Source organism: Bombina bombina, chromosome 2 (genome assembly GCF_027579735.1).
Source record: "Bombina bombina isolate aBomBom1 chromosome 2, aBomBom1.pri, whole genome shotgun sequence".
NCBI classification, from domain to species: domain Eukaryota; kingdom Metazoa; phylum Chordata; class Amphibia; order Anura; family Bombinatoridae; genus Bombina; species Bombina bombina.
This window is the reverse complement of record NC_069500.1, coordinates 733,725,097-733,748,739: the sequence shown is the minus strand read 5'-3', so window position 1 is coordinate 733,748,739 and position 23,643 is coordinate 733,725,097. Positions and strand designations below refer to the sequence as shown.

The following is a 23,643-nucleotide window of genomic DNA, read 5'->3' as shown; positions in this document are numbered from 1 at the left end:
ATATATATATATATATATATATAATTAAACAATTTCCAATTCAGCCCACCGATAGACAGCTCGCCTGTGTGCAATGATACAGCATCAAATAAGAAACAAGAGAATGCACTCTCAGGACTTCTTCAAAAAACCAATTTAATGGAACGTTTTCGGGGTTCACAACCCCTTCATCAGCATACAAAATAGACAAAATACAACTCATTTATAGTGTTTCATACAAAGTAAATCACACCAACCTTAGTGCCTCTCCAAAAAAGTGCGCCAATATTTCGAGCTTGGAACGCATTTTGCGTTCCACAGTGCTGTCCGAAACCGGAAGTTTCCATACATCACTTCCGGTTTTCGGTCCCACTATATAATCATGAACTTATTCAATCTACATGTTTTAACAATCTTATGTGACATACTAGTGTAGAGATCATCAAATAAACCAAGTAAGCAAACATGTGGAACATTGCCACAAATACCTGAAAATGTGTCAAATAAATATTTGATAGTGTTTGTGCGTTGAGTTGGCATGGTGACAGTAACCAAGGTAATTGTATACAATATGAATTACCCATAGGTGTCATTACCTGTGTTAAGTTTAAAACAATATACTTTAATACCAACTTGATAGAGGATTTTCTTAATGTGCAAAACAACATATATTCATGCTGAATATGCTCATTACTATTAAAATAACAATTGGACTATGTATCAGTACATGTGGTTGGAATGACATTTTCTAGATAAGAAACAAATGGAATGCTGCAGATATGGATAGAAAAAAATCAGAGTGTGACATCAATATGGTATGAGGGTAACTTGGACCAACTGACAGTTGGAATGAATGTTAGTTCAATCAATATGCAAACAGATAAATATGAGATAAATGCATATAATGAGAGGGATATATGATAAAAGGAATATGTGGGATATTGTAGGGCTATATGAATTATAGACTGTACAGCTGGGGCATCACATCGTATTCATATATAGTAAATATAGCCATCGGCCGGTTATAACATACATAAGCCCAAATATAGATGCAGGTGAATATATAATGGCTGGGAAGATATACAAGGTTAGTAACCTTATTTTGTATTTGTAGCCTCAAACATGGCAGCAAAGCCACCAATATGGCAAGATAGAAATAATAATGATGATAAGGACATATAGCTCATATATAAAGTCCCAACATTAGAAACTTCTCCAAGTGGGTATAGTAGTGATCATATCTACTATAAGACTGGTGGTGCGTGTTTGAACAGTGGGTAATTGCACAGGGCAGACCAGGCTTCCACGGAGAAGATGGAGACAGATGTCACCCCTGCACCGTGCCGTTAGGTACACATCAATTCCCCCTAAAAATTGGGGCAAATGAAGTGTGTAACAAAAACGGAGCCACAATGTCCACCTGACATACCCCAAGTATGTGGCACCTCAATTGTTGATCACAAAAGGCTCTTAAAGTCCGGCATGGTATTCAAGCCGCCTGGTTGTATCGTGCCCAGTCTAAACATCCACTGGGCCTCGCGTTTCAGAAGTTGCTTGTTCCGGTCACCCCCCCCCCCGATCCAATGGGGGTATGTGATCAATTAGAATATAACAGATAGAAGACACTGAATGTCCCTTTTTGGCGCAATGTCGCGCCACTGGCTGCTCAGAATCTGCTTGTTTGAGTGCAGTCCTTATGGCGTGGCAATGGTTTGCCATACGCTCACGGAGTGTGCCAGATGTTTGCATATTGATTGAGCTAACATTCATTCCAACTGTCAGTTGGTCCAAGTTACCCTCATACCATATTGATGTCACACTCTGATTTTTTTCTATCCATATCTGCAGCATTCCATTTGTTTCTTATCTAGAAAATGTCATTCCAACCACATGTACTGATACATAGTCCAATTGTTATTTTAATAGTAATGAGCATATTCAGCATGAATATATGTTGTTTTGCACATTAAGAAAATCCTCTATCAAGTTGGTATTAAAGTATATTGTTTTAAACTTAACACAGGTAATGACACCTATGGGTAATCCATATTGTATACAATTACCTTGGTTACTGTCACCATGCCAACTCGACGCACAAACACTATCAAATATTTATTTGACACATTTTCAGGTATTTGTGGCAATGTTCCACATGTTTGCTTACTTGGTTTATTTGATGATCTCTACACTAGTATGTCACATAAGATTGTTAAAACATGTAGATTGAATAAGTTCATGATTATATAGTGGGACCGAAAACCGGAAGTGATGTATGGAAACTTCCGGTTTCGGACAGCACTGTGGAACGCAAGATGCGTTCCAAGCTCGAAATATTGTCGCACTTTTTTGGAGAGGCACTAAGGTTGGTGTGATTTAATTTGTATGAAACACTATAAATGAGTTGTATTTTGTCTATTTTGTATGCTGATGAAGGGGTTGTGAACCCCGAAAACGTTCCATTAAATTGGTTTTTTGAAGAAGTCCTGAGAGTGCAATCTCTTGTTTCTTATATATATATATATATATATATATATATATATATATATATATATATATATATATATATATATATATATATATATATATATATATATATATATATTCTCATACTGCAAGGGATAATCAAAGAAATGTGTATCACATAAATTATCAGTATTCATTTATTATAGCACAACATGACATGGCCTAACTTATAGTAAGTGCCACTCTTGGTCCCTTCCAAGACTTAAAGGGCCATAATACCCAAATGTTTAAACACTTGAAAGTGCTGCAGCATAGCTGTAAAAAGCTGATTAGAAAATATCACCTGAACATCTCTATGTAAAAAAGAAAGATATTTTACCTCAAAAGTTCCTCAGTAGCCACCTCCCATTGTAAAGGATTTCTAAGCAGCATTTTAGTATGTCTGTCCCGGGACAGCTCAAAGGATGAGCCTCGTGAACTCTCATATTATTTCACCAATCAGGTAAAGGAAGCTTACTATGAAATCTCATGAGAGTTAAGTCAAATCTCATGAGATCACAGTAAGAGTTCATGACCTCAGCACTGCTGATGCTGATTGGCTGCTGTTCATTTCTTCATTTTTTTATTATTTTTTTTTCCCTGCAGCTGGGAGCAGCTGAGTATAACGTTTTACACAGAACTTACTCTGCTGAGCTGAGGAGATTGTGAGGTAAAATATCTTCCTTTTTTTACATAGAGATGCTCAGTTGATATTTTCCTGTCAGCTTTTTACAGTTATACTGCATCAGTTTCAAGTGATTTAGCATATGAGTATTATGTCCCTTTTTAAAGCCTATAAAAGGCGGATGATAAATAGGTGACCACTTTATGATTCCATCTTGGCAATAAAACCTCATTTTTATATCATAAGAAAACAAAACAAAAAACAGGGCCAAACATGGACCCTGAGTTACACAAGCTATATGGATGTATCATACATGACAAACATGGAAAATATAATTCTATAAGCTTGACAAACATAACTAAAATTTAGATAAGCTTCTCAAAATAAGATATCTTCCAAAATATCTAAAATTATTCACTTGCCATATAAGAGGACTGTGAATATGATATTGTACATTAGACAATAAAATGCAATTCTGTTAGATTATATATAGTAAAACCGAGCAGACCAAATACATTTCTCTCAGGCCTCATAGAGGAAATTTAACAAGACTAGGAGATGATTGCTACATTGAAAATATATTGAGGAGTCAACACTATAGCCCCTGTTAAAGGGACAGTACACTGTAAAATTGTTTTTCCATAAATGTATTTTAAATGACTTGTTATACCAACTGCAGGGTATAAAATATTTGAGAAATTGCATTTTCGGGTTTATTTGTGTATCTGAAGTAGCTGGTTTTGTGCTTTGAAACCACAGCCTATTACAATGGGTTGAGCTTCAGGTAATATCAGATCTCATTATGTTATCACTTTTATGTACACAGACTTGCTTCCTTATCTTATATTTGTCTGGAACACCAAAGCTCAATACATAGAGAGAACAATGGAAAATTATCATTTTATTACTTAACTATCATGCCCCCCACTGAGGGTGTAATCTATTCTGCTGGCTATGTTTACTTGGGCTATTCAATAGCGTATACGCCAGTATCAAAACTTTCAGTATAGGTTGGGAAACCACAAGCTAAATCAGCTATTTCCAATGCTGAAATATGAGTAAAGGAGCTACTTGCAACCAATTTAATACATTCTAGCCGGTAAAAATCATCATTGGGAATAATTTAAAGGGGAGAAAGTTTTTGGGTGAACTGTCCCTTTAAATTCTCAGTCAGATGTGGAAATGATAGGTTCTCTCAACTACATATGGACTTTTATCACCATTGCTTTATATAACTATGTACTAAAATACTCCTATACAATACAGATATGAACAGGAATCCTCTAACACCCGGAGTGCCATAGCCTAAGCGGTCGATAAATCCGCAACAATTAGAACAAGGCAAGAGAAGCGGCAGGCACTGCACCAAGACCCGGTAACTTAAAATACAAAAAAAATTATGAGAGCATGATAAAATAAAAAAGCAGACAGGCATGGCAGCAGCGGTGGACAGACAGTCTGACGCGTTTCCGCCCCGTATAGGTGCTTACTCATAGACTACAGTCTATGTCTAAACCTACTCTATTTATAGACGGTGAAAAAACAGATTAACTGTTTCAGTGCCAGCCCAGGCACAGAGTGTATAGTAAACTTACGTTGTATAAAAGGCACATATTCACCTAACAATTTGACTAAGTATAAAGAAATCCTTAAAGGGCCATAATACCCAAATGTTTATACACTTGAAAGTGATGCAGCATAGCTATAAAAGCTGACAGGAAAATATCACCTGAACATCTCTATGTAAAAAATAGAGATATTTTACCTCAAAAGTTCCTCAGTAGCCACAACCCATTGTAAAGGACTTCTAAGCAACAAATCAGTATGTCTGTCCCGGGACAGCGGAAGGAGCGAGCTTTCGTGCACTCTCATCTTATTTCCCTATTAAGTTTAAGGAAGTTTACTGTGAAATCTCATGAGATCATAGTAAGAGTTCATGACCTCAGCACTGCTGATGCTGATTGGCTGCTGTTCATTTTTTCATTTTTTTTTTTTTTTTTACCTGCAGCTGGGCAACAGCTCAGTATAACTTTTTACACATAACTTACTCTGCTGAACTGAGGAGATTGTGAGGTAAAATCTTCCTTTTTTTTTTACATAGAGATGCTCAGGTGATATTTCCCTGTCAGATTTTACAGTTATACTGCATCAGTTTCAAGTTATTTAGCATATGAGTATTATGTCCCTTTAAGTGAAAAAGACGCATTTATACAATATCATAATCAATTAGACTTTCAAAAATCATATAAGATAAGGTAAATTTTGTCATGGGGAAAACATACTGTTGAAAATCCATTAATAAACATACATTCATTCATTTTAAAATGTGTTGAGCATATCTTAGTATTACTTTGGAAGAGAAAAAATCCTTAGCTTTATCAGTTTTGGCAAAAGAGGAAAGCAGACACGTTTGGTTTCTCCTCTGAAGTTCCGTATATCAACAGTGTGAACATCACATCATATCTGGCATACCCACAAGCTTATATAGCCTTTGTTTAGAATTTACATTGGGCTGGCACTGACAGTCGTTGGAAATCGCCAGTTGCGAAAGACCTGACATTTCCTAGTGCGTTGCAGAGGAGATAGCTACCTGGACAGCTACTTAAGTTCCAGCAGGTGTTTGTGGCACTTCTCAAGTGCTTTATACTTTATAAGTATAACTTGTAGTGCGTGTTTGGAGACCAAGTATCACTGATTGTGCACTATTGTGGCGCCCTCTTCTGTTCTACTCCTTTATCTTAGTATTAGTTGATACCTAACTGTAACACAAAGAGAGGACTACGTATATTAGAAATGAGACATACAGAGGGAAAAGCAATTTTCAGTTGTCAATAAAAAAAAAATGAATATCACATTCCCTATTCATGCCTAATGGATGTCGTGTGTGTAGTTTTAGGAAAGAAATTTAGTTCCTTTTTCTCTAGAATCTTTAAAGGGACCCTAAACACCTTCTGTTTTCATGTAATTATTATTTTTTTTAATCATTTTTTTTTTTGTTTTAAACATTATTTGTTTCTCCATATTTTTATCTAGCCTCTGCTCAATTATCTTTTATTGTGAATGTTACCACTAAACCACCGCCTACTGAATGCGGTGGTAGCCGCCATGTTGTAACACACGTTGTATGGTTTTAACATACAGACTCGATGTGCACTCCCTTCTTCACTTCCCCGCATGCGCATACAAAGAAAGTAACGTCTTTGCCGCTTCTATGAAGCTAGTTCTCATTAACTTTGTGAACGAGCTTCATAGATTTAGTTGTTTCACAGGCAGCCGTTTTCACTGAATGCTGACAGCTCTGTGAGACGACCGGCTTGTCAGTGATTGTTAGCCAGGGTTTTGTGTTTTTTTTTTTATTCATAATGTTTTTTAATTTTTTACAATGCAAATCCTTTTTGTTTTTGTTATAGGTGTTCCTTTTTTTTTTTTTTAAAAACGGAAGTCTGCTTATTGCTGTGAGCGTGCACACATATAGGCATTGCGCTCACAGCATAACTAAAAAAACTACTGCTGCTATAAAGTTTGCAGCTATTACCTTCACTGCTAAAGCATATCTTTTGAACCGGCCTCAGGGATCCCCCAACACGCTGTTACAGCTCAGCGACTGCTGTCTCATAAATATATTCTGTTATCTTCAACACTAAGCTGTGTCACCCTTCTTCCCCTCCCCTTTCTCTCCAAGCTCCCGGAATCCAGCTCAAGCCATACATTTTTTTCTTTCCTATGCCTTTCAAAGGGTCCGATCTAAACAAACTCTGAAAGGCATAGGAAAGAAAAAAATGTATTGCTTTAGCTGGACTCCGGGAGCTTGGAGAGAAAGGGGAGGGGTAGAAGGGTGACACAGCTTAGTGTTGAAGATAACAGAATATATTTATAAAACAGCAGTCGCTGAGCTGAGCTGTAACAGCGTGTGCGCAGGAGAGCAGCAAGCCCTTAGCCCCGCAGCGCGGACACTGCGCAGGGTAGCTGGGGAAATGCTCAGCTCTAACCACTCCTTCTTTGAATCCTGTGAGAAGATCCATGGGGACCCTCTGGAAAAACTAAAATCTGTGGCAGCCCAGTTGCCCGAGAATGGAGGGCTTAATTGGAGGTGAGTGGTGTCACTTATCGTTTTCGCTGGTATCTTAACGCAAAAGAGACCACAAAGCTGGGACCCCCAAGGAGCTGTCCGAGGTGCTGAGTGACTTCTTGACTGAGGAGCACAGAGACTGGCTACAGAATAATGGAGGATGCGTAAAATACATTTTTTACCATATTTATTATAGTCGTGTGGTCGCTCAGGATGATCTGAGTCAGTTTACGTGGAAAAGACAAGTTAGGTTATTTGCTGATATACACAAACGCATTAGCTGTAGCTTTTAAATCTAATTGGTTAATTAAGGGGTTAGCTATAGCTTTTTAGTTCAATATTTTTTTTTAATTCAGAGTAAGCTATAGTTTTTCAGTCTGTTAGATTTGGGTCTCATCGTATTTATTAAGAGAATCTCACATAATCTATCCAGCAGGACATAGACATCAGTAGCCAGGACTATGACATGTTTTGTAAAAGTTTTCAGTATAAGAATTGTTATATGAAGAACATATACATCTGGCTCCTAATTTGTGGAAGTTATTTAGGGAGAACAGTGTAATTGGTTTACTCTGCTGACTGTTGGGGGATCCCTGAGGCCGATTCAAAAGATATGCTTTAGCAGTGAAGGTAATAGCTGCAAACTATAGCAGCAGTAGTTTTTTAGTTATGCTGTGAGCGTGCACGCTCACAGCAATAAGCAGACTTCCGGTTTTGTCAACATCACTTTCACCCATGTCTGCACAGAGCGGTCAGAAAGTCACATAAATGTAAAAAAATAGAACACCTATAATAAAAAAAAAAGGGATTTTCATTTTAAAAACTGAAAAAAAACATTATGAATAAAAAAACACAAAACCCTAATGACAAGTGTTTAAGGTCCCTTTAATTTATTTCCCCCTCTAGGAGGAGTGACAGCCACATCAATTACTTGTAACAATAAATTTGCAACATTAGTAAAATGAAAATTGTTAAAGTGGTTTGCTACAGTGGAATCTTTATTGTATTTTTTTTTTTTTTTTTAACGTCTGACGTGTTCATTGAATCTTGTTCTAACAGGACGTGTAGTTTTGCCAAACATATTGACAGTGGCAAAAATTGCAGGTTAAAAAATACACAACAAACTGTGAGCCACAGTTAGCATAGAACTCAATATTGTATTTCTCCTTGTTTACCTGACAAATTAAGCTATTGCCTAGATGAATATTTGGATAAGCGTAACATACTCTACTGACACATTTAAATGTACCTTTTTTTTAGGCAACCAGTTAAGTAAATTTGTTATTGATCTTGTTTTTAAACAAACTAGGCAAAGTTTGGGCTAGAGTTCTCGTTTTTTTTTTCGGAACAAGTTTACAATTATTGATATAAAGGATGTAGGGCATCATCAGCAGATAAGATATGCTGATGTCTTTTTAAGATTTTAACTATGTCATTATATTGCTGACTAAATTTTGTGGTAAAGACAATTGCTTCATCTAAGTTATTCTGTCTAGTTTCAATGTGTTTTCTATTTCCACTATGATATTTAACAGCTTTTCTGCATTTTTCCAATTTGTGAAATTTGTATCCTCGTCTAGTTAGTCTATTCCTAAGTTCTATTAACTGTTGATCATAGATACTATCTACTTTGGTATTTCTTCTAAGTCTTAAGAATTGTGATTTAGGAATAGATTGAACAAGGTGCTAAGGGAGTTGGGATGTTGCACGCAGTATAGTATTCCCTGCAGTGTTTTTTCTGAATGTTTGGGTGCTAATTTCATTTTCTATCATTTGAAGGGTAAGGTCCAGATAGTTCACCTGCTTCCCACTATATTCACCAGTAAATTTCGGACCCAATTCATTATTACAATAGCTCAAAAATTCAGAAAAAGATTTGTCATCCACCGTTTTTTTGATTATAAGGAGCAGGTCATCTATATAGCGCACAAAAAGTGCAATATCCTCACACCAGGGATTATCAGAAGTGTAGATGTAAAGTTGCTACAACCATGCCACAAAAATAGTGGCAAAAAAGGTGCAAATTTTGCGCCCATGGCAGTGCCACGTTTGAAGAAAATACTCATTATTAAACATAAAATAATTATGTGATAAAAGAAATCTGAGCACTTCACATACATAATCTATTTTATCCAATTCAGAATCTATTTTAATGAAGTATTCAACTGCCTTTATGACTACATTTTGGGAAATAGGTGTGTAAAGAGAGGTGATATCTATCACCATCCAAGTATAGCCTGGTTGCCATTTGTTCTGCTCCAGTGTAAGTAATACATGTGAGATGTCCTGAAGGTAGGACAATTGTGACTTGGTATATGGCTGGAGAATACAAAATACGACTAACTAATTTATACACTGATAACAATTACGATGAATGTTTTACCCCCAAATCTTTACTAAAACCTAAAAAACATGGTTCAGAATTTTATCCTACTAATTTTAAGGGGCCACTAATAAATGCTTTTCAAAAGGCTGTACAACAGGATATGTTTAAATTAGAGGAAAGTGTAAAGGGCAGTGCTGCCTCCACTAATCTAACTTTTAGAGAGCGACAAGCCATTAAATCTTTGCAGAACAATAATAATATTGTAATACGCAATTCAGATAAGGGAGGCAGCATTGTCACCATGAATACAGATTTTTACTTTGAAGAAGCATATAAACAATTGGCAGATGAAAAGGTGTACCCCAAATTGCAAACAAATCCAACTAGGCTCTTTAAAAATAGCCTTAAGAAATTGGTTTCAGATGGTATAGCTTTTATGTATCTTTAAAGATGATGATATGGACACTTTAGTCCCAGAATATCCTATCTGCCCCATTTTCCACCATATGCCAAAAATACATAAAATGTGGAGTGTCCTCCAGGGAGACAGATTGTGGCTGGTATTGGCTCATTATTTGAGCCATTGCTAGAATGGTTGGACTGTATTCTCCAGCCAAATGCCAAGTCACAATTATCCTACCTTCAGGACACCTCACATTTATTACTTACACTGTAACAGGCTAAATGGCAACCAGGCTATACTTGGATGGTGGTAGACATCACCTCTCTTTACACATCTATTCCCCAAAATCACAGCATAAAGGCAGTTGAATACGTCATGAAAAGAGATTCTTAATTGGAATTGGATAAAATAGATTATGTATGTGAAGTGCTCAGATTTTTTTTTATCACATAATTTTATTTTTAATAACGAGTATTTTCTTCAAACATGTGGCACTGCCATGGGTGCAAAATTTGCGCCCTCTTTTGCCAATATTTTTGTGGCATGGTGGGAGCAACTTTACATCTACACTTCTGATCCCTGGTGTGAGGATATTGCACTTTTTGTGCGCTATATAGATGACCTGCTCCTTATAATCAAAAAACCCGGTGGATGACAAATCTTTTTCTGATTTTTTTTTTTTTTTTTTTTTTTTTTTACCTATTGTAATAACAATGAATTGGGTCTGAAATTTAATGGTGAATATAGTGGGGAGCAGGTGAACTATCTGGACCTTACTCTTCAGATTATAGATAATGAAATTGTCACCCAAACATTCAGAAAACCCACCGCAGGGAATACTATACTGCATGCAACACCCTGAGCACCTTGTTCAATCTATTCCTAAATCACAATTCTTAAGACTTAGAAGAAATACCAAAGTAGATAGTATCTATGATCAACAGTCAATAGAACTTAGGAATAGACTAACTAGACGAGGATACAAATTTCAGATTGGAAAAATGCAGAAAAGCTGTTAAATATCATAGTGGAAATAGCAAACACATTGAAACTAGACAGAATAACTTAGATGAAGCAATTGTCTTTACCTCAAAATTTAGTCAGCAATATAATGACATAGTTAAAATCTTAAAAAGACATCAGCATATCTTATCTGCTGATGATGCCCTGTCTGCTTTTTATCATGCTCTAATAAATTTTTTGTATTTTAAGTTACCGGGTCTTGGTGCAGTGCTTGCTGCTTATCTTACCTTGTACTATTTTTCTTTGTGTGTACACTTGTATTTGCAAACCTCATCCCAGCTACAATATCTCACAAAAGTGAGTACACCCCTCACATTTTTATAAATATTTTATATCTTTTCATGTGACAACACTGAAGAAATTACACTTTGCTACAATGTAAAGTAGTGAGCGCACAGCCTGTATAACATTGTAAATTTGCTGTCCCCTCAAAATAATTCAACAAACAGCCATTAATGTCTAAACCGTTGGCAACAAAAGTGAGTACACCCCTAAGTGGAAATGTCCAAATTGGGCCCAAAGTGTCTATTTTGTGTGGCCACCATTATTTTCCAGCACTGCCTTAACCCTATTGGGCATGGAGTTCACCAGAGCTTCACAGGTTGCCACTGGAGTCCTCTTCCATTCCTCCACAATGATATCACTGAGCTGGTGGATGTTAGAGACCTTGCGCTCCCCCACCTTCCGTTTGAGGATGCCCCACAGATGCTCAATATGGTTTAGGTCTGGAGACATGCTTGGCCAGTCCATCACCTTTACCCTCCGCTTCTTTAGCAAGGCAGTGGTCGTCTTGGAGGTGTGTTTGGGGTCGTTAGCATGTTGAAATACTGCCCTGCGGCCCAGTCTCCGAAGGGAAGGGATCATGCTCTGCTTCAGTATGTCACAGTACATGTTGGCATTCATGGTTCCCTCAATGATCTGTAGCTCCCCGATGCCGGCAGCACTCTTGCAGGCCCAGACCATGACACTCCCACCACCATGCTTGACTGTAGGCAAGACAAACTTGTCTTTGCACTCCTCACCTGGTTGCCGCCACACACGCTTGACACCATCTGAACCAAATAAGTTTATCTTGGTCTCATCGGACCAGAGGACATGGTTCCAGTAATCCATGTCCTTAGTCTGCTTGTCTTCAGCAAACTGTTTGCAGGCTTTCTTGTGCATCATCTTTAGAAGAGGCTTCCTTCTGGGACGACAGCCATGCAGACCAATTTGATGCAGGACCGCTGACAGGCTTGTATTTAGTGTATTGTAGGAAGTGTACCTCACTATCCTTCTAATCAGACTGTGCTCCAGCTCCTCCCACAAGCAGCAGTAGTGTTTACTGAAGCGTATCTGATCTCTGTCCGGGGGCACTCCGTTCCCAAGCGTTCCCGGTGGACTTGACCCCTGGGAAGAAGTTTTAATGGAATTATCAAAAATAAAAGTAAGCCAGCTGGTGAGTCCAGATAAAACTAATCCATGTGTTCAAAGGGAACTTCAGTCTGTGATAGCTATTGCATTAGCTGCTTTATTTAATCAGTTGCTGTTAACAGAGGTTGTTCCAGAAGACTGGAAAATTGCTAATGTCGCCCCTCTTCATTAAAAGGATATCTGGGAAGACTCTGGTAACTATAGGCCAGTCAGTTTGACCTCCGTAATGGAAACTCTTTTAAAGGAAAGACTTGTGCCTTACTTAAAGTTATAGGAAAGTCCAAATTAAACTTGGAAGAATCGGAGCATATAATTTTAGGACACTTTTAAAATCACTTCTATTTTCAAATATCCTTTGTTCATCCATTGTTGAAAATTAATAAGCACATATCTTAAGCTAGCTAGAGAATGGTGCCTGCATACATTTGTCTCTTGTTATTGGCTAACTAGATGTGTTCAGCTAGCTGCCAGTAGTTCAATGCCTCAAAGGATAACAAAGTAATGAAGCATATCTATACTATAATTGCGTTTGTAACGGTCCGTTGCCGTCGTCAGTTGCACGCACAGCCAAACAAATCCACCTTGGGCGAGATTACATATGCTGCGTCGCCCACACAAAGTATTAACAAACACCTAATTGCCCGCACAAAGTATTAACAAACACCGACCGCATGCGCAATATGTACCTCTCAACCGCTATCCCCCACCGCAATAACTAAATAAAATGTATAAACCCCTAATACGCTAACCCCCACTTTGCAAAGTACTTAATAAAGTTATTAACCCCTAATCTGCCATTCACCTACATCGCAATCTAACTAATAGTGATTAACCCCCTAATCCGCCATTCACCCACATCGCAATCTACCTAATAAAGGGATTAACCCCTAATCCGCAATTCACCCACAATGCAAATAACCTAATTACAATATTAACCCTTAAACCGCCAACCCTCCACAACACCAAATACCTAATTACACTATTAACGCCTAAACCACCAACCCCCCACAACGCTAAGAATTAATGTAATCGCTAAGCCCCCCTAACCTAACACCCCCTAAATTAACCCAAATTACATAAAATCCCCAATTACATAAAATAAAGACTATCATCTTAATAAATTAATTAAAAAGTACCAAAATAAAAAAAAACATTATATAAAAAAATATGTCTACCGGTCCGGATGTCCTCTTCTGCCCGGATAGGATGAAGACTTCTGCCGCTCGATGTCGTCTTTTGGTCTATCGGTGCCCGGTTGGGTGAAGATGACTCAAGGTAGGGAGATCTTCAGGGGGGTAGTGTTAACTTTATTTAAGGGGGGTTTGGGTTAGAGTAGGGGTATGTGGGTGGTGGGTTGTAATGTTGGGGGGTGGTATTGTGTTTTTTTTACAGGCAAAAGAGCTGATTTCTTTGGGGCATGCCCCGCAAAAAAGCCCTTTTAAGGGCTGGTAAGGTAATAGAGCTGTTAACTTTTTTAATTTAGATTAGGGTAGGGAATTTTTTTAATTTGGGGGGCTTTGTTATTTTATTAGGGGGCTTAGAGTAGGTGTAATTGGCTTAAAATTCTTGTAAACTTTTTTTTATTTTTTGTAAATTAGTGTTGTTTTTTTGTAGTTTAGTTTATTTAATTGTAGGTACTTGTAGTTAATTGATTTAATTTATTTATTGATAGTGGTTTAATTGTAACTTAGGTTAGGATTTATTTTACAGGTAATTTTGTAATTATTTTAACTTGGTAGCTATTAAATAGTAAATAACTATTTAATAGCTATTGTACCTAGTTAAAATAAATACAAAGTTGCCTGTAAAATAAATATAAATTCTAAAATAGCTACAATATAATTATTCGTTATATTGTAGCTAGTTTAGGATTTATTTTACAGGTAAGTATTTAGCTTTAAATAGGAATACTTTATTTAATAAGAGTTAATTTATTTTGTTAGAATAAAATTATATTTAATTTAGGGGGGTGTTAGGGTTAGACTTAGCTTTAGGGGTTAATACATTTATTAGAGTAGCGGTGAGGTCCGGTCTGCAGATTAGGGGTTAATACTATTTATTATAGGGTTTTTGAGGCGGGAGTGAGGCGGTTTAGGGGTTAATACATTTATTAGAGTAGCGGCAAGCTCCGGTCGGCAGATTAGGGGTTAATAAGTGTAGTTAGGTAGCGGCGACGTTGGGGGGGCAGATTAGGGGTTAATAAATATTATGTAGTTGTCGGCGATGTTAGGGGCAGCAGATTAGGGGTTTATAGGTATAATGTAGGTGGCGGCGGTGTGCGGTCGGCAGATTAGGGGTTAAAAAATGTTATTATAGTGGCGGCGATGTGGGGGCACCTCGGTTTAGGGGTACATAGGTAGTTTATGGGTGTTAGTGTACTTTAGAGCACAGTAGTTAAGAGCTTTCTGGGCTAACGCCGGTTTATAAAGCTCTTAACTACTGACTTTTTTCTGCGGCTGGAGTCTTGTCGGTAGAGGCTCTACCGCTCACTTCAGCCAAGACTCTAAATACCAGCGTTAGGAAGATCCCATTGAAAAGATAGGATACGCAATTGGCGTAAGGGGATCTGCGGTATGGAAAAGTCGCGGCTTGGAAGTGAGCGTTAGACCCTTTCCTGACTGACTAAATACCAGCGGGCGGTAAAAAGCAGCGTTAGGAGCCCTTAACGCTGCTTTTGACGGCTAACGCCAAACTCTAAATCTAGGCGAATGTGAATAGGTATTGTTTATTGCAATATTCACATTGAGAGAGGCCCATTCTGTGTGTGTTCTGCTACTCACTTGTTTCTGTTATACACATCACCCAGACTGACGCCGAGGTTCCAGTGTATCGGCCGTTTTTTCTTTATATTCTCATCTTTTAATTCTACCTATTATTGTTGCTAACTTTTATGGTTAGGCAGGAGGGCTGCACCGGAGATAGGAGATGAACATTGTTGTTTTTTCACCTTAACCGTTAACTGGCACTGTGTAGTGAATAGGTGAAGATATTTATCTATTCTAATAGTTCTGCCATTGCATTTATACCATGTCTCAATTACATAAGTCAGTCGGCTTATAATGCTACAGTTACAAGTGACTGCATACTTGAGACCGCAATTACTAGCACTAAGCTTTATTATATTACGGTATTTAACCTACATCAGGTGCATGAATAATATAGATTTATTGTTACAGGGCTCATACAGGGATTCAATGTAAATAATAATAGTAACTGTGAGTAGTTGTCAGTACTATTACGGCGTACTAGAAGTTTTGACTGCACTATTATCTATAATTGTTCACTGGCTTTATGGGGCTCTGTTATTGTGCCCCTTAGACATAACAGCAGCACATCGCTCACACTGTCTCTCTGCTTACGACAAGATGTTTACTTCTGGCTCAATAACTATATATTGCAGGTCTCTCTTACTTTCAACTATGGACGAGACATTGAATGTAGCCAGGACAACAAGCCGTTTCTGCTAGTATGCACCAACCACTTGCTTAATACTATACACCTGTCACTACCATTTTCAAACTACAGACTTTAGCTAGTATACCTCATTTAGGCACCTATGAACAACGTATTCATTGTATTCCTTTCCCTGCTGATACATTTGTATCTTTGTTGTGTCTGACTTTATAACTCTACTTTTTAAACCGTATTCAGTAGAGTTACACACTCCTATTTCTGCCCCAGGTTGTAATTTTAATTTAAAGGGCCATGATACCCAAATGTTGAAACACTTGAAAGTGATGCAGCATAGCTGTAAACGGCTGAAAATATCACCAGAACATCTCTATGTAAAAAAGAGATTTATTTGTTTTACCTCAAAATGTCCTAAGTATTGACACTTCATTGTAAAGGACTTTAAGCAGCAAATCGGTATTCATTTCCCAGGACCTGCAAGGGAGCGAGCTTCATGCACACTCATCTTATTTCCATGTTCAGTTTGAGGAATTTTACTATGAAATCTCATGAGATCACAGTAAAAGAGTTCATGACCTCAGCACTGCTAATGCTGATTGGCTACTGTTAATTTCTTTTCTTTTTTTTTCTTTTTTTTCTTTTTTTTTTTCCTGCAGCTAGACAGCAGCTGAAGTATAACCTTTTACACGGCAATTACTCGATTGAGCTGAGGAAATTGTGAGGTAAAATATATTCCCTTTTTTACATAGATTCTCAGGGGATATTTTCCTGTCAGATGTTTACAGTTATGCCGCATCACCTTCAAGTGATTTAGCATATGAGTATTATATCCCTTTAAGGTCCCTGCTTTTAATTTTTAACTTTTAAAGTTATATTTTATACTAGTGTTGAGAGTATCTTTATACTAATTGACACATGAATTTGTGACTTATTATTACTCACATGAATGTTTTTTGACTTGTGAGTGCTATTAGTGTGTTTTTTGTTGTTGTTTTTTTTGTGGATCTCTTTCCACTATTTCTCTTGTTTCATAGTTAACAATACACAGCACCCCCTCCTTAAACACTGTTATTTACATATTTATGTGGATATCATTAGGGTAGTAGTTTATTCATGCATATCAGTAGTGCCTCTGGTCCCCAATCTTTACGGCTGTTTAGATTAATACTTTGCGTTGTGGGGGGATGGCGGTTTAGGGGTTAATTAGGTAGATTGCATTGTGGGGGGTTGGCGGTTTAGGGGTTAATACTTTAATTAGGTTATTTGCGTTGTGGGTGGATTAGGAGTTTATCACTTTATTTAGGTAGATTGCGATGTGGGGTTTAGTGGTTAATAACTGTATTAGGTAGATTGCGATGTGGCGGATTAGGGGTTAATACTTTTGTTAGTAGTTGTGATGTGGGGGGATGGCGGTTTAGAGGTTAATACATTTGTTTATTAGTTGGCATGTGGGGGGATGGCGGATATATAGGGGTTTTGATGTGTCGGGTTTATTTTTGGGAGGTGGGTTAGACTTTTACATGCAATACAACATTTTTATGTTATTTTACTTAGGCGCCAGCAGTTCAGAAGTCACTGGCGACTCCAGAAATGTGTATTTCTGAACTTCGGCAGCATCTGATCTGTCGGCACCGTATATGTGATCCACCCGATGTGCAAGGTGAACTTACGGGCGGCACAGGTTTCAGCAGTTGCGCTGAAACCTACACCTTATATGTAAGCTTGCTCCTGAGCTGCATCCAGGTGGATTCTGAAAATGTCTTAACTCCTAGTTTGATAATAAAACTAAATTTGAAAGTTGTTTAAAATTGTATGTTCTATCCGAAACGTGAATTACATTTTGGGGGGTTTCCTGTCCCTTTGAAACAAACACCTAGAAGACAAAGGACAGCATGGTTTCACTGCTGGAAGATTATATTAGAGTATTCCACTGGTTTTCAAACCTGTCCTCGGGCCTCCCCAACAGGCCAGGTTTTCTAAATTTACCTTGGATGAGAGCAGGTAAAATAACCAGGTTTACTAATCGGCTGGTTGTTTCACCTGTGCTCTAGTTCAGGTATCTGCAAAATGTGGCCAGTTAGGCAGGCCCGAGGACAGGTTTGAAAACTAGTGGTCTAATCTAATTTAATAGTTTGACTGTGTAACTAAATGAATAGACCAGGGAGTAGCCATAGATGTAGCATATATAGACTGTAGCAAACCATTTGACACTGCCCCACACAACACACTTCTTCACAAAATGTATTGCCTTTTGAGTAGATGCTAAGATTAAGTAGGTAGAATGCTCACTTAAAGGGATAGTTTACCGTAAATGTTCTCCCTTTTAATTTGTTCCCAATGATCCATTTTACCTGCTGGAGTGTATTAAATTGTATACAAATAGCTCCTTTGCCTTTATATCGTCATTTGAAATAATTGATTGTGCCTGTGGTATCAATATTTATATCAAAAGTTTCTATATTAAACGCCTTCCTGCCGGTACTTACTTGTTACATCGGAACAAATTTCTCATGTAAACAAGTAAAAATTTAGTCACACAAGCGTACATGCGATCGCGTGATTTCAATGACGGGATAGGGTCTGGGGGAAGTGTATATGATGCTAGGCACACCCTCAAGTCTGCAATCGCAGTTGGGAAGCCGTAGCTGCTTCAGAACGGCTAGGACGTTCCATGCTGTCTTAACGGCGCTAAAGCCCAGCGCAGTTAGGACGGCATGGAACTTCCTAACGGCAGGAAGGGTTTAAATATAGGCTTGTCAATATAGGCTATATCAATAGCTATGCAGAAGAAATTGCACTGACAGTGGGGAGTAGGAGAGATGCATTTCTAAAATGTTTATTTTCAATTGTTCTTTCTATTGTATGGAGACAGAGATAAGAAAGGGGGGACAAATGAGTGATAAGATAAGGCTGTCTGATCTCTCTGTGAGCTTAGGTCATTTTGATGGGTTGTGGTTTCAAAGAGCTATTTCATTTACAAAAAGAAACATAATAGGATAGAAGTCAGAGGGTGGTGTTCCCCAAGGATCCATTCTTGTTTATCACTGATATTGGAAGAGGGCTCCAGGGGAAGGTGTGTTTTTTGTTTGCTAATGATTAAAAAATTCATAGCAGAGTTGATGTTCCAGGAGGGGTGGATCAACTGAGCAGTGACATTAATAAAAAAAAAAAAAAAAAAAAAAAAACCTGGAAGACTGGTTACATAATTGGCATCTAAAATTATTATTACCAACAGCAAAATGATGCACATAGGATTCAAAGCCGTATTACAGTCTCAATAGCACATTACTGACTGTAACTAAAGAGGAACAGGACTTGAGATTTACTATTTTAGATATTTAAAAATTGATAGGCAGTGCAGCCAGTAAGGCTATTGAATACTTGATCATATTGGGATAGGTATTAGCAGAAATAGCAAGGTTCTTATGCCACTTTACAGATCATTAGTTGGGCCTCATCTGGAATACTCTGTACAGTTCTGGAGACCACATCTTCAGAAAGATATAAATAAAATAGAAACTGTCCAAAGGAGGGCTACTAAAATGCTACACGTACAAAGAAAGACTCTATGATCTAGATAAAGAGGTGACATGAAACCTTCAAATATATGAAGGGAAATAATAAAGTGGAAGCAGAAAGCATTTTACACAAAAAATAAATATCAAAGCAAGGAGTCATAATCTTAAGTAATAGGAAACCCACATTTTTCTTTCATGGTTCAGATACAGCACACGATTCTAAACAAGTTCCCAATTTACTTCTATTATCAGTTTTTGCTTTATTCTCTTGGTATCCTTTTATTGAAGGAGCAGTAATGCATTACTGGAGCTAGCTGAACACATCAGGAAGCCAATGGCAAGAGGCATATATGTGCAGCCATCAATCAGCAGCTAGCTCTCAGTTCCTGCGCCACCTATGTATGCTTTTCAATAAAGGATACCAAGAGAACGAAGCAAATTAGATAATAGACGTAAATTGGACATTTGTTTACAATTGTTCTATCTGAATCACAAAAGAAAAATTTGAGGTTTCATATTTTTTTAAGTTAGAGGGTAGCAGATTCAGGAGAAAAGATTTTTTTATTTTATTTTACAGAAAGGGTAATGGATTAATAGAATAAACTTCTAATAGAGGTTGTAAACACAAGTCCTGTAAAAGAATAAAAAAATGCCTAGGACACGCATAAGGCTATCCCAAACAAAAAGTAACATGTAATATGGGTAGACTAGATGGGCATATTTGGTTCTCATCTACCGTTAAATTCTATGTTTCTATATATAAGATGTCTCTATCATTTAGACTTGAAAAGTTTTACTGGACATGTCAATTCTTACTGTTTCTCTGTTTAACGCAGAATGTGCATATTTTGTTTTTCTTGTTGTAGATCACTAACCCACCAGGATGAGAGCTGGCCTCTTCCACTGTCATACATTATTTCAAGCTGCTATTCCCTCCGTAGTCTGAGGTCCAAGATACTTTTTCTGTGAGCTGCAGATCATCTTATCCTTCACAATGAATCTCTTATTAATAAAGGTGCTGTGCCTCCTGGGCCTTTTCTTGCTTATGATGCTGGGGACCCTTCTACCAGTGAAGATTATGGAGACAGATAGCAAAAAAGCTTTTCATTCAAAGAGACTGCTAACCCTGTGTAATTGCTTTGCCGGAGGAGTGTTCTTGGGCACTTGTTTCAATGCTCTGCTCCCTGCTGTGAGAGAAAAGGTATTATTACTCCTGTCTGTAACATGCAAATATTACAGTAGGACATTTAGATTCATTTTCAATTCTATTTGATGCTGCACATAGACGGTAACTAAACACATACATGTTAGTTCAAAAACGTAACTCTTCTTTTGTTTGTGTTTTTTTTTAGACAGGATTGGTGGGAGAATACTTCTTGGAGTCTTTAAATTTTTCTTTGAAATGTCCCTCAAATTGCTGAAATAGTAAAATGAGTATGGTAGACTGTTTAAGTGTTTCAGGATAAAAGTCAGAAAAACTCAGCTACAGAAGCGGATGTTAATACAGTTCAGGAATCTGAAATTTGCTAGAACAGGTCATTTTAGCAGTAGCGATCCTGCAGTGCTATGTGTTTAACCATCACAAAGGGGTTAAAGTACCACTCAGGAGCATCAGAGCACTTCTGATCCCACATGGGCACAGCTGGCCAATAAGCAGTGACAGTTGCACAATACAGCTACATTATTGCAATATGCATTCATTATTTATTTTGCAGCCTTTTGCTGTAAAATACATCTAAAAATTGTGCTTGCTTCACTTTCTCCCACTGAGGCTTGGGTTAATACTTTTAAGCAATTTATGTGAGCTTTTGTTTACTTTTCCGTCTCTCCCTAAGCTTCTATGGTGTCACATACTTTTAAATTGTGGATTATCAGTTTTGCATCAACAATCATAAGATCATTCTTTGCAATAGTAACTAAATTTAATTAGTGCTAAACCTCCTTAAGGGAATATAACAGTGCAGGCTACCCCAGTCTGCACATGTGCAAACATAGTGCTATATCTGAATATTAGTTTGTGATTGGTTAGCAGGGGTTCTTTTGTTCTGGGGGACAGGGAAATCGGTGAAAAGAATAAACATAAAACAATATACTCATTTGACAAAATAAAGCTGCAGTTTTCATTGCAAAATTATTCTTATACATGAAGGTTCATAATCATATAGTTTACAATTTGTGTTTAATTTTCCTTTAAACACATTATTGCAGGTTTGTCAGTGCTGTTTGGATAGTTTATAGCAGTTTGCTAAGTGACCTGTGTCATGTGACATTTACAAATTGGAGAAGGGTAGGCTGGATGCAGGCAATGCCTGTGTCACCCCTGTTCCTCCACTCACCACCTATTAACCCCTTGAGTGCTAACGACGGCTCTGAGCCGTTGCAGAGTTTCCCACTCAGGTGCCAACGACGGCTCAGAGCCGTCGCTAGCACTCTCGCACCTTGAGGGAGATCTGGGGCTTCACGTTATGCGCAATGACGTCACCGCGCAACTTTATTTAAACTTAACAATGTTAAGTATAGGAAAAGGGGGCATGCTGCTTAGAAGCCTGTATCTCAGGCATCTAAGCAGCTACAGACCCCCAAGACCCACTGTTGGAAAGGTAATCGCTTAACCTTTCTAAGAGTGTAAGTATTGGGGATCTGGGAAATGGAAAAAAAAGTTTTTTAAAAAAAAAACCTTTGACAGCTTAGCACCCAGGTGGGAAAGTGCTTAGCACTCAAAGGGTTAAATACCTGCTTCTTGCCTAACCTTGAGCCACTAGCACAATTGTCATTGCTGCTCTGTCGACTGAATGATGGGTGGCAGGGAGCTAAATCATGGGGACCACACACACTGTCCTTCTTTCCTCTGCTCACTGCCTGGTTAAATGCAATAGTGCAAATATGACATTTGCTCTAGCGGATCATGCAGACCAAACATCTGGGTATTCCTGCACCACAATCTGTGCACTGTTTAACCTTTCACCATCGTCGTCTTTATGAATCTGTCACAGTCTTAATGGCATGTTGGGTGTTGGCCACACCCTCTGTCACTGAAGCCTGGGTGTAAAGGTGCTGAGTGGGGAAATAAAAGGTCCCTCCTATATCATCTGCACTTAGAACATTTGTTCGTTGACGCTACTCTCTGTTGGCTGACTCTCAAGCTTCCTATTTTCCCCCTGGCCCAAAATCATTTTTAATACACATGTGCATTAGGATCCTAATGTAGGAGAAAGCAGCTGCCAGCAGCATTCAATTATTTCAAGATCTGTTTGAAGGGTCATTACAGTGAAAAATCTACATGCTCTAATTCATTAGGTTGAGCATGTAACTTCAACACTGCACCTCTATGTGATTAACCCCTGTAAAGTTAAAATATTCATAAAAAAAATATCGAAAAAGTTTGCTCACCCTAAAATATTCATAATTAATGAAACATACAGCAGGTGCAACCTAGAAACACATTTTATAAAGAGAGTGAATGTTCCAAATATGTTGCATTCAAAAGACTAGGGTACTGTACTCATACTAGTGAAAAATAAATCAAGACTGGGAATGTCCCTGTCTTGATTTATTTTTCAACAGTATAAGTGCAGTACCCTAGTCTTTTGAATGTACCTTATTTGGAACATTCACTCTTTTTCTCTTTATATTATAAAAGTTAAAATAATGCTTGTGAACTGCTGGTTCTAGGCAGAAACTGGTACTGACCCAAGCAGCAGTCAGGCATCTGGGTTGTGAGATTACCATTGCTTATTGGGTGTGACATTTGCACGGGTTAAATACATAGAGCAACTGATTTTAACACTAGCTACGCTGCAAGTCTAAGAAATTACAGCATGTGATTTTTGTTCACTATAATGGCCCTTTAGGTTCTACTTTTTATGTTGCATGATGAATACAAATTCTGTACACTTTTTGTGTATTCAATAATGAAACATAATTGCCATGCACAGCCACTTTGAGCATCAGAAGAAAAAGCATAAGCCAACTTATGTAAGACAGCAGTGTAGCAGTCACTGCATTGTTTCATAAAGCTTTACACAGTGAACACTCAAGCAAGTTCTGCCAGTTTGACTACTTGCAGTGTACCAGTAATACTTTTGTTGTGATCTCCTCCTATGAATGTGGCTGTCATAGTGGACGAGGAAACCGTTCTTGTAAATACCTAAATTTGCATTTCCTTATACCTGGCATTTTGTCAATCTCCTCCCTGTATAAAATTATAATGTTTTTTACCCTGGAGTGCTATGTACTATAGAATGAGTGATAGATAAATGTCTACTTAAAGGGCCATAATACCCAAATGTTTAAACACTTGAAAGTGATGAAACATAGCTGTAAAAAGCTGATTAGAAAATATCACCTGAACATCTCTATGTAAAAAAGAGATAT

The 23,643-nt window shown here is 37.8% G+C and overlaps 1 protein-coding gene across 2 annotated transcripts in view; it reads left to right on the top strand.

The window, feature by feature from the left end:
• The window catches only part of SLC39A3 (solute carrier family 39 member 3), a 47,059-nt gene that overhangs the window by 8,613 nt on the left and 14,803 nt on the right, over positions 1–23,643 (top strand). For both annotated transcript variants that reach the window (XM_053702765.1, XM_053702764.1), the window contains exon 2: positions 20,136–20,470. In XM_053702765.1, the coding sequence (XP_053558740.1) occupies positions 20,264–20,470 (207 nt within the window). In that variant the 5' untranslated portion in view covers positions 20,136–20,263. The remainder of the gene's footprint in view (positions 1–20,135; positions 20,471–23,643) is intronic.